At 41.4% G+C, this 18,870-nt stretch overlaps 1 protein-coding gene across 6 annotated transcripts in view; it reads right to left on the reverse strand.

Annotated features, from left to right (window-relative positions):
* Window positions 1–2,158: 2,158 nt before the first annotated feature.
* grik1a (glutamate receptor, ionotropic, kainate 1a) overlaps window positions 2,159–18,870 on the reverse strand; it is a 31,158-nt gene continuing 14,446 nt past the window's right edge. Inside the window, exons 8-17 of one of the 6 annotated variants that reach the window (XM_029518576.1) lie at window positions 18,159–18,278; window positions 12,852–12,968; window positions 12,343–12,546; window positions 11,459–11,682; window positions 10,748–10,866; window positions 9,445–9,662; window positions 7,959–8,184; window positions 5,301–5,551; window positions 2,817–2,911; window positions 2,159–2,289 (exon numbers count right to left, since the gene is read on the reverse strand). In XM_029518576.1, coding sequence (XP_029374436.1) covers window positions 2,286–2,289; window positions 2,817–2,911; window positions 5,301–5,551; window positions 7,959–8,184; window positions 9,445–9,662; window positions 10,748–10,866; window positions 11,459–11,682; window positions 12,343–12,546; window positions 12,852–12,968; window positions 18,159–18,278 — 1,578 coding nt within the window. In that variant the 3' untranslated portion in view covers window positions 2,159–2,285. Of the gene's footprint in view, window positions 2,290–2,536; window positions 2,912–4,844; window positions 4,976–5,300; window positions 5,552–7,958; window positions 8,185–9,444; window positions 9,663–10,747; window positions 10,867–11,458; window positions 11,683–12,342; window positions 12,547–12,851; window positions 12,969–18,158; window positions 18,279–18,870 lie in introns of those variants that run through there. The other 5 variants (XM_029518575.1, XM_029518574.1, XM_029518573.1 and 2 more) reach the window with 5 other exon arrangements.

Here is an 18,870-nt window from a genome sequence, read left to right on the forward strand (position 1 = left end):
TTGAACTGTCCCTTTTCTTTGCCTTCTCTAAATCTCCTTTTCTTCATTCGTGCTAGAGGGAGAGATGTATGGATCACCAGACGTCTCACCAAACAGACAGATGCCTCTATCCCTTCATCTCTCCACGTTTCTCCTTCACCACCACCAAGGTTGTTAGAGCCTGCGCTTCAAGATCATTGAGATAAATTGCTTCCGTGGGTGAAACGAACAAGGTTATGAACACAGCTGTAGCCTGAAATATAGTTTTACAACAGGGCAAGTGTTCAGGTGAGGTCATCTTAGGTTGGCAAGAAGAAAGAGAAGCCCTCCTCAGCTGTGCAGGACGCCAAGGTCAGGGCTGTAATCCACGGCCTCATTCATGATGGATTAGATAATGATAAAAAAAAAAAATACTGCCTTTGGTTTTGATTAAGAATTATGGGGTTAGGAGATTAGAGACAACCGAACGCTATTACATTGGACTGAGCCCAATCCCAGAATTAATCTGAATACCAAAAAAGAGAAAACTCATTACATGAAGAGATTAAGAAAAGCTCGGTCCAATTCTCCTAGGATACACACAAACCGGCACACACAATCCACAGAGAAAGTGTCAAAACAAAACCTCTGACTTGACCAATTTGCAACATATTTATATCCATTTATTGCTATTTCCTATTTTAAATGTCAGCGCATTAGCTGGTAACCGTCAGGAAACACAGGTCAGATTCTGACATTACTGATAACGACATGCCTTACGATTTAATGCTTAGAGAAACACTTATTTCACTCTTCTTTTTTCCCTCTGCAGTTATTTTCTGACCGGCTCACGGACATGGTAATATTGTCACTACAGCGTTTGTGTTTTTTGAATTATTCAATTTTTTTACATCATGATTTTATTAACGGAGTTATTTCCAAAATGCAAATTAGACCACATGCTACATATCCAGTTCACTGTCAGAGTGTGGGGCAGGTTTAGGTAAGACTAGAGGGGTAAAAGAAGGACAGAGCCACTAAATGAAGGGGCTGATGAGGTGAAGAAACTCGCTGGGCGAAGAGGTGGCAGAGGTGCAGGGAGTATGAGTCAACCCCTTACACTCATTTAACTCTGTGACTCATTTATTTTACCCTGAAGTCGGCTTCAAAGGACATAAACGAAGTTGCACGCGGAGAAAGCAGGGGGGCTTCCAGATATAACTAACATGAGACGCACTCCCGGACCTGTGGGGTGAATTACTGTTCACGCCATTACCGCTAACGCCACCACAAACGTGTGTTGTGCTTGTGTGCTGATGTCAATCTGGTGCGTTGTGTTTGTGTGTGCTCAAGCATTAGCGTTGATTATCCTGTAAGGTTCTGATGAGTGGGGCTCCATTCAAATTCATGTAGGGCTGCATGTGAGTCAGTCCATAATGACTGGAGCTTTCTGCATCCCTGCTGCTGAGAGATAATTGTGTTGAGGATGATGAGGACATTATTATTCTTCGTCCTGACTCCAAGCACAATATAGGTCAAAGCCTGTGCACTTTATACGCACTGCTGTCAGGTGAAGGATCATCCTGGATTAAATGTTTTTGTGATTACAGGAAAACTGAATATGTAAATGAACCAAAATCAAGTTTTCACCAGTGAAGAGTGCCCTAATTTCATTTCATGTTGACATCATGACTGTGTATATGGATCATGATTCATAAATCATAGAGTGCCTTAAAGCTGCTGTCAGGTAAGTTGCTGTATACAACCTGAATGGCAAACTTATAAAGTACTTCAAGAGAAGCAGAACTGAATGTAGTAGAAACTCTTCATCATTTTCTTCACGTCCTTACATCCACTGGGATCCACTGTCACTACTGGGAGCCAAGATCTCCCCTCAGGCTTTCAAATTCAGCAACAGCGAAAAAAAAAAAAAAAAAAAACCCAGGAAAAAAAAATGACTTGTAGAGAAACAAGACTGTTCCCAACGGAACAAGGAAATTGTGTTTTGTTTTGACCTCCTGAGAATTTCACAGGTAAAAATAAAAACAACAACTGCATCTCATCTTGTCCTTTCCTGCTCTGTGTATCCTGTCGTTCCTCTGGCCCACAGACAGCAATATTTCATGATCACAAGCATTTGCGAGGCAATGTGCATCTGTGTGCGTCTGTGTGCAGGAGCGTGTGATTTGATGTCTGTAATGTTGGCACTTGAAGGGTATGAAACAGCAGGTGTGTTCCTGACTTTCCTTGGAGGTCCTTATCTTTTCTTTTTCACCGGCCAGCATTGGGTCTGCTATCCTCTCTGAAGCTACTGAAGCCTGTACCTGCTACCTGGCGGTAGGCAAACACAGAGAAGAAACACAAGCTCACAACAACAACAGTAACAAATCTGACAACTGTTTAAAAAAATGCAAAAATCTTTTTACTCTTAAAATCAGCGAAGTTGTCAAACATTTACACAATGGGGGTGTCTATAAAGTTTGCAGATTCAACTCTGCAAACTGCTCACAACAGTGAACTACGGCCATGAGGGAACAGCAATGGTTTTCACTACGAGAGAGCTTTCATTCATCAGCTGTTTTTTTTTTTTTTTTTTACATTATTCATTTTGATACAAGGCCAAGACTTTGTAAGCTACATCTACATTATATGCTTGATGCATTAGCTGTACACACAGAGTATAAAGACAGGGCTGATGAGGAAATAATGTCATATCGTTGAGTGGACCACAAACAAAGAAAAATCAAACAGCAGTCTCCGATCTATTGGCTTTTAAATCCGAGGCTCAAGTGTTGGAGTCTCGTCTCCCTCCCTCCCTCCTTGCTGTACGTTTGGGCTGACAGAAGATGCAAGCTGACCTTGCTGCACTGTGGGGTCGTGACCTCCTCCGGACACCCTTGTAACACTGCAGGGAGATGCCCAGCTCCTCCATCATGGTGCTAAAAGACATGCACTGCCAAAGAGAACCACAATGGAAAGCCTCGGATCAGACACCAATAAACCCAATTTCCAATAAAGTCACTGCAAGCTTAATGTCTTTTGGAGTTTAAAGAATTTATGAAGGTGAATAAAATGACAGTTGATCCATTAAAGAGTCAACTGGTGACTTTTATTAATTATAGTAAAGATGCAATCAAAGGCAATTTGGATTCAGTATTGAAAGTTAGCAGAGGCTTCGAGGAGCTTGCTGCAGCTGAATGTGAGCAGCCAGCCAATGACTGACTCAATCTAAAGTCCGACCCGAAAAAACAGCAGAAATGACAAGAGCTGTAAAAGACATGTAAACTCTCATCACAAAATCCAACAAAGACAAAAGATAAAGGGCAGCCGCTGCTGTGCAACATCCTAATGAAGTGAGCGATGAATTCATAATATGCTAATTATTTGAAGAGAGGGCCATCTGAAATGAAAAGCCGCTGGCTTATTTGATTCTGCGTAATAATACATTGCATTGAACTCATTAATCATCAATTGTGTTTATTTGCCTTTTATTTTGCTCAGTGCGCTCACTAAATTTATTGCTAAAATTATCATTGGCGTCACAAAGTCGTCAGGTTTAATCTGTCTGTTTTTCATCCAGAGACCAGAGAAGGTCTTCCTCCTTCGGCCTCAGGCTTTGCCTTCAGGCTTTTGAAAGGAATGTGGATTCCTGCAGGGTTTTCCTTGAACACCAGAAACACTCAGCACCTTTCCACTGACCTCATAACAAACTCAGATTAAATTCCTGTATTTTGGGAGGTTTGGTGAAACCCCTGTAAAAACGTAAACCCGACTGACTTAACAGGAGCTAAATCAAATATGAAGCAAAGATTGATTCAAGGTATTGTATTTTAGATCCACATTTGGAAACAGAATCAACACAGAGTAAACAAACTGTGTGTTTCTTCTGGTCTTATTTAATTATCTTATTTGAATGCATTATTATTTCACATGCGCAGATTTTATACCCTGTAAGATAGCAGTATCTATCATCTTCGCAGAAGTAAACATTTGCCATACCCAACTCAAGATTTACTCTTTACTATATTTTGGAGGGAAACAGATGTCATGACTCGATGACAATCTCAGTCCAGTGGTGCAGTGAGAGTGCAGAGAGTATCTGTCAGTGATCCCATCCATCATTACTTCAGTCAATAAAATGTGTGACCGGCAGTCACAAGAAGTAATTCATGTCACTATAACTTGACTTTCCATTTTGAATCTATGTCAGGGGACATTAAACATACCGTTCCATCACTCTTATCCAAATTCCAGCCAGCCAAACCAGTCTACCAAAGAGCTTAATGAGGAGGAAAATATTCAAATAACTTTTCCTGTCTTTTTGATTTCCCAAAAGGCATTGAATGTCTGCCTCCAAGTGCACGCAGATAACAAATGAGACTAAAGTGAAAGTTGGCTGGTGTTAGATGGATACTTAACCAGTGCAGATGAAGAAAAAGCTGTGAAATGCCGCAGAGCACTATTCTGTTTATAGGAACTTAAACAGAATATTTTGCAAACTGTAATGAATTTTAATCATTTTTTTCCGAAAAGGAGAACAAACAGGTGACATATTTCGTCTTACGGAATGTCGCGGGCGCTGGCCACATTTCAGTATGTATCAACTTTGGTGTGCTTTCCATATGCTTTTCCCATAAGAAAGGAGGGCCGTGTCGGAACGGCTGTAATAACAACAAATTGTACTAGAAAATACAGTCTGAAGAAACACAGACATTTTGCGAGGGAGCAAAGTAGGCACGAGGGTGGAATCGGTTAAAGTGAAACGACATTGAGATTGGGTTGAGGTTGGTGCACTTACACAGTGGCATTTTCAACAGGGACAGAGAGAAGGTCACTCAGTCACAAACCTATCGTCTAGCAAGTGTTACGTGTTGTAAATATGCTACCATGGCTACTCTGTGTCATCCCCCAGCAGCCTGCCGCTCTCCAGATCAGTAGATAAGGAGGTGCCAGAGGAGGAGGTGGACCCACGCCGCTGAAACTGACGGGACTGCACCCCGTAAAAGAAACAAAAGGCCTGATGAAAGCATGCAAAGAAAAAGAGGGGATGGAGAAGAAGACATAAAAGGGTCAAAAGAGACTTGTACAAAAAGAAAAGAAAAGACAACAAAGCAGTCGTGATTTAAACACAGCGACAAAAGAAAAATTTATGCAAAGGACTGTGAGATGCTTGTTTGATGTAAATCCATTCAAGTGACTTTCTTGTTGCAGTGATAACACCAACAGGGGCAAATAAGATTTTGAGTAAATACATTTTGATAGCGCAAACAACAAAGAAAAAACAAATCTGATTACAAACTCTGGAGAATGGAGAGAAACTGCATTCCATTAATCTAACTCACCTCCTCTATGTCTGCATTCCTGCGCGCCTTGTAGATGAACTCTCCGATAGCCACAAACACAGAGAGAACCAGACCAGCAGCGAGGACGATGAAGATGCCGCCAATGTTTTCCACGCCCAGAGCGTTGGCCTCCTTGTTGTCCTCCTCCGGGCACCCGTTGCCTCGCCACCACTTCTCCTTCATCATGTGCAGCTTCCCTTCCTCTTGCAGCTGAAGGATAGCGATGGTCACTTTATCCCTGTATGGAGAACCTGGTGAGGGAGAAGGCAAACAGAAAGATTAGAACATAAATTCATACCATCTCTCATTTGTCATTCTTAACTAATAAATATTTTCAAGTGTAGCAATAGTAAATAAAAAAATAACAGTAATCCATGAACCTGTTTATTTTTGTAAACTTATTGTGTTCGAGTGAACCACAAGCCTTCGGAGAAAGTACTTAACAAGAAACATTAATTCACATTTGCCTTGAGGATAGAAAACTGTATTTGCATTTGTAATATATATTGTTCTTTCAAATTCCATTCAAGGAGGAATTCTGAGCGAAGTTTTCAAAGGCACACTGATTTGTATTCCCCCGTCCTTCCTCTACCACGTCTGCATGTGGCCTCCACAGTATGTTCGCAGAGCTGCGGGTGAGGTGTGTTGTCTTTATTTTTAGAAATTCTTCTAAATTCTGCTGATAGGCCATCGAAGCTGGTTTTCTGTCGTATCCAAAATATTAACTGATGCAACTTGGAGATCTCCTGAGGTGAGTAACTGTGACCAAAGACTCTGGATGAAAGAAAAAAGTGAGCGTAAGGAGGAGATGAAGCGGAAACAGTAACATCTGACAACCGCTCAGGGGAACCGTCACAGGCGATAAGCCGGACCAGCATTCAGGTGACTGCAGGATGCTTGGATTGGGCTGAGAAAATGAGGAAATTAAACTATTTTAATAGGGTTGATGAGTACGATTCAGTGGATCCACCAACCAGTCGCTCCCCCCCAGAGCCCCAAGTGTCCGTACAATGATATTCCAGAGGCCAGTCACCTGTTGATCAGGTAGATAGTGCGGCCCGGTTCAGCAGAGTCAACAGCATTTAGCTGAGGATGTGTGTGACGTAAACCTAATCATGTCCAGGGAACCAAACAACCAAAACAAAGTAAAAGTAACAAACTCATTCTAACACACTAGCCTTCACCAGGAGTTGAGGGGGGATGCCATCGTTTTTTGTTTTTTTTTTTTCCCCTCCATGGATTTTTAGGTTTTCAAGTGTTTCTAATGGTCAGTGGTTCAGCTGGCCTACTTTCGACAATGCCCCTGGACAAGCAGAGAGTTTCCACTGTTAGTGTCACAGATTAAAGCGACACCACAGGGGTCGGCCACAGGATCCCACAGGTGCACCGCAGGTATTGATCCGTCTCCGTTTCTCTTTGCCCCTTACATTTCTTCCTTTACATTAGGCTTCCAAGCTTCCTCGTCTTGTAGCCTGTACCGACAAGGAAAAGAGGCTCAATACAGAGAGTTGATGTCGACTGAAGAGGATGCAGCTCCACATCAAAGCGTACTAGATTAGCAACACCGCTGCCGTGCACAAGAGGGGTTAAAGCCATCTTAACTCTCTCATCTGAGCAGACTTTTCTTCTAAGGCACGGTGTGGGAAATGTTTTTCCTTTTGTGGTTGCCATCGAGGTTTTCCAAACTGCAGAATATTTTCTGGAGTGAGAAGCAACAAACAACAAAAACATTAACAGGCTCATCAGGAAGAAGCTTGCTGGAACTTGAGTCACTGGTTAAGGTGTGTGAAACTCCACTGAGGATGAATATTTTTTTTACAATTTCATATCTTAACCAAGAATAGGGTTCAGAGACTAATTGGGGTATTTCTTAGATATTGACAGCCAGTGTAATTAACCCATGGTATACAAATTAACTGGGTGGGGGCAGTTCCATCCTCATTATTTTCACTGTTGTGTTCACACATTTAGAAGCAGTATCTAGGGATGGATGGATGCGTGGAAGCAGACAAAGGTGTGGCGCATGTTCTTGCCTTGGAAGGGAAAAAAAAAAAGCCAAATGGGAGAATATTGTTTTGAGATGAATAAATTACAAAACATCTTGAGAAGAAAGCAAAAACAAAAGAGAGACACATTATGTTAAGCACTACTTAAGAAAACATCCAACAGCACAAACACAGTTCAGCAGGGTGATTTGCATCAAGTGTATGTTCTGCATCCGTTGAACTGTCCTGAAATCTTAAATGAACGTTCGCACTGAACATCTGGCGGAGTGCATTTGCATGTGGAGAATACAGAAGCTCTCTACTAAACTCCCGGAGTGAAAATGCAAATTCCTAAATAAATTGAAGTTTGTATCTACAGTACATACCGTCCATTTGCAGAGGTTCTATTAAAATTCTATTTTTGTTACACGGCTGTCAAACGGCCATCAGTACCTTTTATTATTCCCAGAAGAGGCTGTGTGAGTGTGATTTGTGCGGTACCCTGTATGCGTCTGTGGCCTGTGCATGAATAAGCAGCAAAGCAGCTCGCACATTCATGAATAAGTCTCAACCTCTTCGGTCTGTTCCAGGTTTATAGGAACTACATTATCAATGATTGCTTGCAGCAAGAGATTTTGATTATGAATTTAGAATAATATGCCTTTCCTCTTACCGATCGGCGTCCCGACCCCGTAGCCCTTGGAGTCTATGAGACCTCCGATCTGTGTGAGGTTGCAGTTCCTCTGGCTTATGTACTCAATGCTGGTGGACTCCATCAGCATGGCGTAGTCTGTGGTCAGCACCCGGGTGATGCCATCCTTGTTGTTCTTCACCAACGCTGTGTTCTTCCTGCTGCTCATAAATGCCCACATCTTCTCATAGGTGGAAATCTTTGACTTCTGCCAAAGGAGCCAAAGATTTGGATAAGAAATGTGAGGTTAGGTGTTAGGGCTATCATATATGTACTTAACTTTATATCAAATACTATCATAAACATGTTTCAGAAAATAATGTGTGGGAGTGACTCCATCTATGTGCTTCTTGGTGTGTGTGTGTGTGTGTATATGTATACGTGTGTGTGTTTCTTCTTGCTCAGTCGGAGAAAATAGGACAGCTGTGTTCTAAATCTCCTCCAGCTGATTCAATTTGTTCAAGCCATCAACACAGCCTGCTTCTTCCTATCCTAATCGCTGGCTGCAATCTGGGAGGATAAAGCCCTGCATGGATCACCCCTGCTGAGCCACCAGGACACAGGGATGGTGGGTGGCTAGCATCGGCCGGGGAAAGAGAAGTGACAGTCTTGCCTCAGGCCATCAGGCCGCTGATACATTATATAATTTGAAACAACAGGTTCACATATATCACCGCAGACACACAAAAATACTGAAGCAGTCCCGATGCATTGATGGTGCCTTCCGGTAAAGTAAGTCGCTGTTTTGTTTTGTTTTTTGTTTTTTTTTTTTTTCCAAGGGAGGTTTGGCAAAGAGACAGATGCCTGCCAGAGCAGCTGAGGGAACCAATATGACCCTGATTTTATGGAAATGAAGGATCTGTCACTGTTACAACAGACATAATATTAAAAAACTGGATTAACTGGGACAAACCAACAGGAGTTAAATATACCAGACACGGCAGTAGTTGATATCAATATTAAGTCCTTTGGCACAAAAGAAACTTGATGTTCTTTATTTGAATACAAAAACATAACAAAGTATAATCAGGAGTATTCAAATAAATATTTTATCGTGAGTTTGCTCTTTTGCCTCGAGTCCATGCGATGCCAGGTATAAAATCACCATGTGGACGTGTCAGCAAAGTTAAAACTTTTCGATTGGAGAAGGAACTTCAAGTTGAGTCAAAATAGAGGGGCTCTTTTTGCATATTCAAAAAATTTGATTGCAGACCAATTAAATCATATAATTATACGTTTAGTATGATTAATTATACTACATCTACATGAGGCCTTTCAGCACTGATATTATATAAAACATAATTGGACAGTCTCTAACATGAACTTTTTAAAAAACAAACCAGCAAGTCTGCATAATGATTTGAACTATTGTTTAAGAAGTGTATCTGATACTGTTTAAGGCTACTTTCGATGCATTTAAGCTTACAGTATATTGGGAGCAACATACAGCAGCTCACATTGGTTTTACCTTGAAGAAGGTCATGGTGGATCCATCCCTCACAGCCCCATATTCAATCCTGGTTTGCTTTGCCAGGTCGTCCGCCGAGTCGATGGGCGCGTCCATCCGTTCCACTGTAAGGAAGGCAGCCAAGTTGGCCGTGTAGGAGGAGATGATAATTAAGGTAAAGAACCACCAGATACCCCCAACTATACGAGTAGACAAAGCCTTTGGCATCAGCTCCGAGCCTAGAGAGACAGCGGAGAGAGGGAAAGGTAAAAAAAAAAAAAAGGGGGGGGGGGTAGCAGATAAATAAAAAGCTGGAGGAAGGAAAGGTTGAGGGTTAGACGTAAAGAGGCTGGTGATATTATAGGAACGAATGTGCGTATGTCAGTCTGTTGGTGCATTGATTTCTCTTTAAACTGACAGATTCACATTAGAACTCCAAGGTCGAAACTGCAAAACTAAATGACAAATAGTGAAACTCTTCATTTCGTTTTTATTTTCTTCTTTTGCACAACCTGTTTGGGGAAAAAAAAAAAGAAAAAAAGAAAAAGCATCTGTGTGAAATAGCAAATGTAATTGAACAAAAAGGTACAAATTAGAAGAAGCAAAGCTGACAGGCCGCAGAAATCTGCTTATGAAACAAAAGAGGAAACATGAAAAACGATGTAATGAAACGGCAGAATGAGCAGTATGATTTACATTTTCGCCTTGGTGCGAAGCAAAGAGGGAAAAACGCATTTTCTGTATTCTCCATGCTTTGGGCACATTTTTTGTCTATTTTTAAAGCTTTTTCAGGCGGAGTGGACAAATGCAAACAAACAATGCTTTTAGAGTGAAACACAGATTCTGGAGGGTCGGTTTAACAGCGATGGTGTGTGCTGAGCAGTGCACTTAGCGTCGCACACAGCAGCTCACAAAAAGCTCAAGGCTGCTGGGAACACAAAACACACAAACACACACACGCATGCATGCAGAAGATGACAGACAATACGAAACCTATTTAAGACTGATTCAACAGGACAGGATGCAAACAAAGGAACGAAAATATAAACACTCCTATATTGTTAATAAATTCTTTATCAACTTTCATCTATGAAGCCATTTTGCTGTTGGTTGGTGTCATCCCTGACTTTACTGGCCAACTACACAGGCGTGTCAGATCTATCCTGCCCAGATTTACATGAAGTGAAACCTTCCTCCAGCAGGGGCCGGTGAAAAGAGCGAGCTGAGAATATTTCTCCTCTGACGTACAGAGAGTTACCAATCGAATACCATTTGATTCAGTGTAAAATATCTGTCGTGGTGCCTTTGACTGTGAGCTAAATACCTTGCCGCATGAGCGCTCCAACGCCAAACCAGAAACTGTTCAGTAAAGTGAAATTGTTCTGTATGAGAGTCGAGGACGGGTTGCATGGATGTGGGTTGTACCACTCGTATGGAGTAAATCTGCGAGACAACAAACAAACAGAGAAAAAGAGATGAAATGCAGTCCAAACAGAAGTGGAATTTACTGTGGTGCATCTTAAGCCGCGGGGGGCGCACCAGCTTGCTTCAACAAAGCCTTTCAATCTACAATTCACCTCAATTTGCATTTAGATATTCACTAAAAATCGGTTTCATTTATTGGAGAATAGGTGCAACATGGTTGCATGAGTTTTAAAACTATCTGAGAGGAAAGTGGAGGGCCAGCATCCAATTACTCCCAACCACTTTAAAGCCAGAGTGAAAGCCAAACTGGCATCTGATGGGCAGCCAAAAGCACATTTTTTCTTATTTTGAAACTGTGCAAAATTAGTAATATGCCGTAGTACAATGTAATACAACAGATATTGTTTTAAAAATGCTCAACAAGGACTACATCACCATTTTCATTTATCTTCAACTTTCTTATTATGAACAAAAAGGTTCGTGGCCCGACTGACACTGGTTAGGAAGCGTTCGGTCACCATCAATATATCCAACACCGTACCCTTGGAAATACTTATATTTTTCCATCCCATCTTTTCATACATGATCTTGTTATCATCAATCCTCTTACCTGGCAATCACAAAGAGCACACAGCTCACCCCTGTGCAGGCTAGCAGCACATACATCCAGATGTCCGGAGACAGCGGATTGAGAAAGGAGAACACACCCGGGTTGGTACCATTGGGTTTGCGATACAGGATGCTGATACCTAAGGTCATAAAGGGCTTGGAAAAGTCGATGACCTTCTCTCTAACGTACGTGATGGTCAGAGGCGCCACAGCGAGGTCTGCGACCTGTAAAAGCCAAATCAATCAAACTGTCAAATGTTCACGTCTCAGTACACCAAGAACAGAACCTACACTTTTGTAATACTGTGCTCTTCTTTTTCTCCGGGACTGGAGACGTAAATGAACACGGCAATCTCAACTGAACAAATCATTGCCAGGAATTGTGAAATTTAATCGTGTGTTTTTCTATGAAAGGGAGAAATGTGTTCATAAATCCAATCAGGGTGCAACAAGAGCTTTGATTATTTAGAGTTTTAAAAGTTATTGATTAATCAAAAATCATGGCCCATCCCTACTGTTGACATTATCAAAGAAAGCTGCATGATTGCAGGGTCTATAAAGGCATCGCTCTCTCAGTGAACTCATTTGTAGAATACTTTCCTCTTGATTACTTGACCGTTTAATGTAATTGCTGTAATTTTGTCCACATCAGGACTTCTTTCATGAGACCGCGCCTTTAATTAATTTCTGATGCAATATCCTAAATTTAACTTGGTCTGGAACAAATTAGCCCCAAAGGGAAGTAGGTGGAAAATAACTAAACATATTCAGTTAAGTAGACTTTGGAGGGACTCAAACTTGACTTCAAGATTTTGGGTTCACCCTGCCAGTCCGCTGCACCTCAGGTGGCGACATTTTGCTTTTTAATTTTAACTATGAACTCACGTGGTCAATCAGTTCTCGGACCATCCCGTTCCACTCTCCCTTGTCATTCTGGGCTCCGTATTTACCATCAGCCACCAGTCTGACCTCATATGTAAAACCGAGGATGTTGGAGAGCTCCTTCAACAGATCCAGACAGTAGCCTTCGAAACGGTCATTCCCAACCAGCTCCTTGTCTGATTTTTTATACATCACATATGGGTTTTCCTGTAACACAAGAGAAAACTGTGTTTCAGTATTTACCAAGACAAAACGTAAATTTTCCTTAGCTTCAAAAGTTAGTTCCTCACTTCTCTGAGCTGAGAGGCGGTGATACAGCTTGTATTACTATAAAATCTGTGGCCATGGTTCTTGAGACGCTTTTTTTGTGTTGCCTGTTTTATGCTAAAGACTCCAAACAACCTTTTTCATTATCTAAACTCTCCTTCCTACACGTCTCATTTTCCTCTATTTTCCTTGATTGCCCCTCTACCTACAACCCACACATCACTCCACTGTTAAATCTTCCTCACCAGTATTGTGGTGACAATAAGAGTCCTGTTAGCCATTGAGTCCGTCACATTGTTATTCTTGTCTCGGCCAGACTTCTCAGTCAGGTTCATCCCTTTATACGAGTTCCAAACAGCAATCTGCAAAAACAAACAGGGCTCCAGATTTATTGCACCGCATTTTCTGGTTTGAACCACAGGAAGTTACATCTGATGCCCGCTGTTGGAGACGTAATTCAAGATAAAACAGCAGAGTACACAGAAGTTGTTTGCTTCTATTTATGCTTTGAATGTGGCTGTATTTGCATCATGTCTGATACTCTTTGCTATTAAAATAAAGAAGCTGTTTCTGATTATATTTCATATCAAATAAACAGTCTGGTTTAGACAGAACAGGAAACTAAAGGCTGCTCCAATACACTGTGTATTAATCATATTTTCTGATTCGTCGAACAGAAAAATGAAAAAGTAGTATAAAGGTTAAAAGACCTGACACTCTTGGCTCTGTTTCAAACCTCTGCTTCATCCACTATTCTACAACATTTCCTGTGGCTCAGCTCTGCTTTTGTGATTCTGGGCAAAGTGCCGATAACACTCATTTCATGTACAGTGAATATGAATATAAAGATGAGGACGCTGCTGATGGCGTGGGCCAGGTAAAGGTTTACAGCGTGGTAATGTCATTCCCACTGGGTGCCGTGATTGATCTGACTCTCAGGTAATGAATATATATCGTACAGCCAGAAAAAAAACAAATGTAAATGTTATGATGAATTATTGCTGGGGGTTGGTTTGGACATTTGTTAGCCTTTATATTCCATTCTGTTTGAAGATGAAATAAATCTGACTGACAGCAGCAGGTGTCATTTCGAAATACAAACGGTCAAAACTAGTAAACATATTCACACACACACACACACACACACACACACACACACACACACACACACACACACACACACACACACACACACACACACACACACACACACACACACACACACACACACACACACACACACACACACACACACACCAACATAAACACGAAAACTACTGGATTTACTTCGGCAAAAGGTTCTGCTTGAAAATGAAGTTGACTCAATAGTTGACTGACTGACTCCTCATTATTTAAATAATCAATTTATAATTTGGGTGTTTAACAAGCTATAAACAGTCAATTGACGAATTGAGAATGTGATCCAGAGAGTAATCAAAAATCTAAAAAAAATCCATAGTGGCAGCTTGTATGATGGAAAAGAGAGCGATTTCACTCCAGCAGGGACGGTATGAATGAAAACAGCTGGATCAGTGGGAGGAGAGTACAGTTCTGTGTCTTCCCTAGCTGTGAATGAGAGTGTCCCGAGGCGGTATAATCCAGATAGTTATCGGATTAGGACAGTCTGGTAGCTGGATTTTGACCCTTTCAAAATCCCCTCACTGGTTCAGAGCTGAGCAAAGGTCAAGCGGACTCATGGCTGTGATGCAATGAAGTTAAGTGCATTAAATGATCAGGATTCTTTGTTAACGGGACTAAAGTGAGCGACCGAAACAAGCTTTTCTCCTCTTGCTTTAAGTCTGTGAACATAAAGCAATGACTTTGGGTACATCCAGTCAGAAACAATGGCCCGTTCACTCTTTCACTGCATAAGAGGATGAGTGCAAGTGAATGCATCAGCAGCTCTTATTAAACTAAGATGAGGTACAGTCTTATTTTTCACCAATTATTTTTCAGAAAAGGGCAACGTGGGATTACCTTTTGGAGAAGATAACGTGCTTTTCACTCCTCATTACTTTCTATCTTATTCTCTTCCTGCAGTCAGACAGATAGAAAATGCTCTCGCTTGTAACCCTGCTAAAAGCGCTCTATATCTCCACTGTGCTACTCCAGCAAAGGTCCACGTGGCGCAGGAGTCCATAAATCTGTCTTATCTCTGGACACCGCAGATGAGGAACACAGTGAATGGGGTTGGATTTAATTAATTGTATTGTCCTCAATCTCAAAGATAAATGGACAGAATAAGAGCAATATTTTTGGAAGTCTACAGTAGCTTGTATTTCAGCCCCAGATTGTGTAGATTCACGTCATCTAGCTCACTCTGTACGATGTAGAACAGCGGTATTTTGTGCAAATACCATGTTCTCAGGGCTTAAAGTAAGAAAAAATCCTGAGCCTTAATTTTTTCCGAGGTGCAATAGTAAGCTATTTAATTCTTATTCTAAATACAGAACAGGAAATGAATAACCAAAAGGCTTGTTGTCTCTGCCCCTCTCTTCTATCCACAAGACATTTTCTAAACAAATATTTAAAAAAAAAGGTGGTGATGGTGAAGCTGGGACGAGAAACGTAGAGCAAGGTAAGAAACAAGCTTGTACCGTAAGCTAACTGTCCAGCTCTAATGCTAACGTCCGTTAGCCTAGTTTGTATTAAAGCCCGACACAAAACGTTATCTTTGACAGAAACAGCTGAGTTTGGGAGCTCCATCAGAAAGGAAGAGACAGAGACAGAGAGGGCTCCAGCTGCAGTCAGGTAACAGAGAGACACAGGAGGGTCCTGCTGGGGGGGGTTATTTATTTAAGTTGTTGTTATTTCCGCATTTTCCAACAAATATATTGGCTGCAAATTTAGAAGAAGTACTCCACCGCTTCAGACACAAAAACACACCCAAGGACAGGGACATTACTCAGTGTTAATGTTTTTTTTTGTGTGTGCGCGCGCAGAAACACAGACCTGTATTCAGCCGTGAGTGATGAGGAGTTGGACCGTGTTGTTGTAAGTGATGTCCACAGAAGACATCCAAACTCTGGCTACAAGCTAATGCGTGCTCATCTGAATACAAGAGGTGTGCATGTTCCAGGTAATAATATGGCCATGTATTATTATATAATGTAGAATGAGCCGATCGTTATGGAGAAATAATCCAGGTAGGATCAGTATGATACATCATGGCCATATTCTTACCTGGAACACGCACAGAGGTGTGTGTGTGTGTGTTACAAAAACAATTACTATTTAAAACGATGAACGAGTAATGTTAGACAAGCACAAAAGTAGCGAGTATCGAGAGCATCGATAGAAATGTAGTGGAGTGAAAAGTACAATATTTGTCCTTCAAATGTTGTGAAGTGAAAGTAAAAGTATCCCCCAAAAATAATACTCAAGTAAAGTACAGATACTAAATTTACTTCCGTACTGTCCACCCTGCTGATTGGCTCGTGCTGTTAGTTTGGTTGAGAGGGAAAACTGCGTTACTCTCATTCTATTGATAGGTGAACTCAACTGACTGCTGGAACCGGACAATATCCTGCATCAACAGGTTTGTTTTTTTAATGTTGATCTTTTTTTAATCACAGTCCAACGACACTCGCTGGCACGGTGCCGGAGTACTTTAAGTCCTGTGTTCTACATGTCTTTGACAGGATTAGGAAGTTTGAAGTTTAAGTAATAAAACAATCTGACCAAGCCAATGAATCCAATTCTAAAATGTGACCTAGGATGACTACACAGTGGAGAGTCATCATCTTTTAAACTCCTAAATCCCAGATTTACTGCTGGTATACTTGCAAATTTATCGTCCGTGTGCCAAAACAGCTCCCAACAACAAAGCGGGCTATAAAACCTGACAGGGATTCTCTCACATATGCTGGGAGTAAAATGTTATCTATGAATCCTAAAGCTCTTCTCCATCCAAAACCAAATCAGACTGGAAAACCGTTACCACCGAGCAGGAGAGCTCTGAGAGGTAGTGGGGGGGAAGAAAACTTATTTCCTGAAAGTCAACAACTTGAAGAGAAAATAATTTATTTCCGTGGAGACTTTCACTTTGCTTAGTCCCATCATCCTCTTCAGAGTGTATTTAACACTCCAGTGCCCAAGAACTAACACAAGTGCTACGGACTGATAATTCATTTTTCATGACCATAAAGTCAAGCGTCTGTTTTTTTGTTTTGGTAGTTTGTTTGTTTTTTTTTTTTAGATGTGCTTACTCTACATTGGTATTTCCTCTGAGGCGAGGTTCTTGAGGGCTAAAAGTAGTGAACAGAATTAAAATGGAATTATAAATCACTGCTTCTGCACCTTGACAGCTGCTGCCTGTCTTCATACCTGTCTGTCTGACAAGTGGGACGGATGTGTCTGAGGGGATGAATTAATTCTACATTTGTTCTTTTATTCATTAATGCTTTCAAGGTGATAAGCAAAGGTTTAAAGTAAAATTATTAAACTGTCGCTTTAGTGTTGACAGTGCATTTTGTCAGACTGAAATAAGAAGCGAGGGATAACGTCCTAAGAACGGAGCTAGTATAAATATGCTTTTGGGAATGATTTCATGGAAAAAAAAAAAAAAAAAAGAAAGATTGATGTATGGCTGGCTTGAGTTGATGCATTTGATGCATGTAATCATACTGGAGCGAACATTTAACTAGTTCACTGGCCCTTATGGCTGAGAAAGAAAATCTGCCCCTCTTCGGCAAGTCTTGATGCTCGACTTAAACTGTTGTCTCCTCTGCTAACTGGATCCCTCTCGGCTGCAATTAAACCCTGCAAGCTTGCAAGATTTCCATGAAAGCACGAGGGAAGTTGAGTAGCAAAGCACGTTATAAGTGGTGGACTCTGCAAAAGTGAAGGATCTGCAGGACACATTGATGTCTTCCTATTTAATGGCTCAAAGCCACCAGCTATAGTAGCTGAACGACATTAGATCAAGTGAAACTGGGACTTGTTACTTCTAGCGGAAATACTGCTGTCGCATACAGACAAAAAACCTCTCAAATTTTGTCTACCACTGCTGATAAAGTTTTGACACATGTCACACGCCGTGCCTCGACTGGACCCAAACTGAAATGTCAATTAGAGTGCATGGCATTGCTGTACACAGAATCAGTGAAGAGAAACAAGGCTGACAAGGCAAGGAGCATGGCATGGCATACAGAGTGAGGAAAAAAGGGGGGAGGAGGGGGAAGGCAAACAACAGATGCTTGGACCAAACAAGGCACTGGCACAAACCTTGATCCACCTTTTGGTGAGGCGACTTCCACCCTCCATAATACCCTTTTGAAAATGTGAAGAAGGCAACATGTAGCACAGACAGCGTGGAAAGAAATAATCAATTGATGCAGTTTTATTAATATTCATGTCAACCAAAAAAAAGAAAAAGTATAGATGAATTATAGGAAGCAAAAAAATCTACATATTCCCTCATTTACACACACACACACACACACACACACACACACACACACACAGAGAGAGAGAATCACATGCGTGCCTTAATGGAAAGACTCAGGCAGCGTGGAAGCAGCATGAGAGTGGTGTAATTGGCTGTTCCAGACCTCTGTGCTCACCCTGGTAGTGCCGTCCTCTTTGAGGCTGATGATGTCCAAATCAAAGTCTCTCCTCAGGCCATCTGTCTTATTAAGAACAATGTGCCCCGTCAGTCCGTCCCACTGTGCCTGCAGGGAGAAGATGCAGAGAAAAGTGAGTTCCTTGTCTGCGTGGAGCATTTCCGAATCTTTGAGGCACGGTCAAGGTGACAGAGGGGACGAGTGGAAGCTGATGTCGACAGGCAGCCGGAAGATGGACGGAGTCACATCGAGTGAAGATTGGAAGCTGTCTCCAGTTCTTCGGTTGAATCTCAGTATACATGAACATATGTGTTCGTGACGACCATTACAACGGAACGTCTTTCACACCGTCACGATGCATCTGAGGTGATGAATGCAAACACTCCACATTTTACTTGTTGCACGCCGCAAAGATGTATTATTTTTAGTTGATCCTGATTCATGTTTGTGTTGCACCACACTAAATTTCCCCTTTGACTTTTAAACAGTCACGTAAAATATCACATTTTATTCCTTATCTGAAAAAATTTGAAACTAATAAATCTCTCTCAATTCAGATCAGCAAGAAGTAAGCAGAGCTCCTCATGGCAGGATATTCATATGGAAGTGTAATATCTTTGTGCAATAAAGCTCTAAATCTCAGGATATTATCGTTATTTCTGCCATGAAACCAGAGTGAACAACAAAAACAGACAATTAA

This window comes from Echeneis naucrates, chromosome 14, assembly GCF_900963305.1.
Source record: "Echeneis naucrates chromosome 14, fEcheNa1.1, whole genome shotgun sequence".
Lineage (NCBI taxonomy): Eukaryota > Metazoa > Chordata > Actinopteri > Carangiformes > Echeneidae > Echeneis > Echeneis naucrates.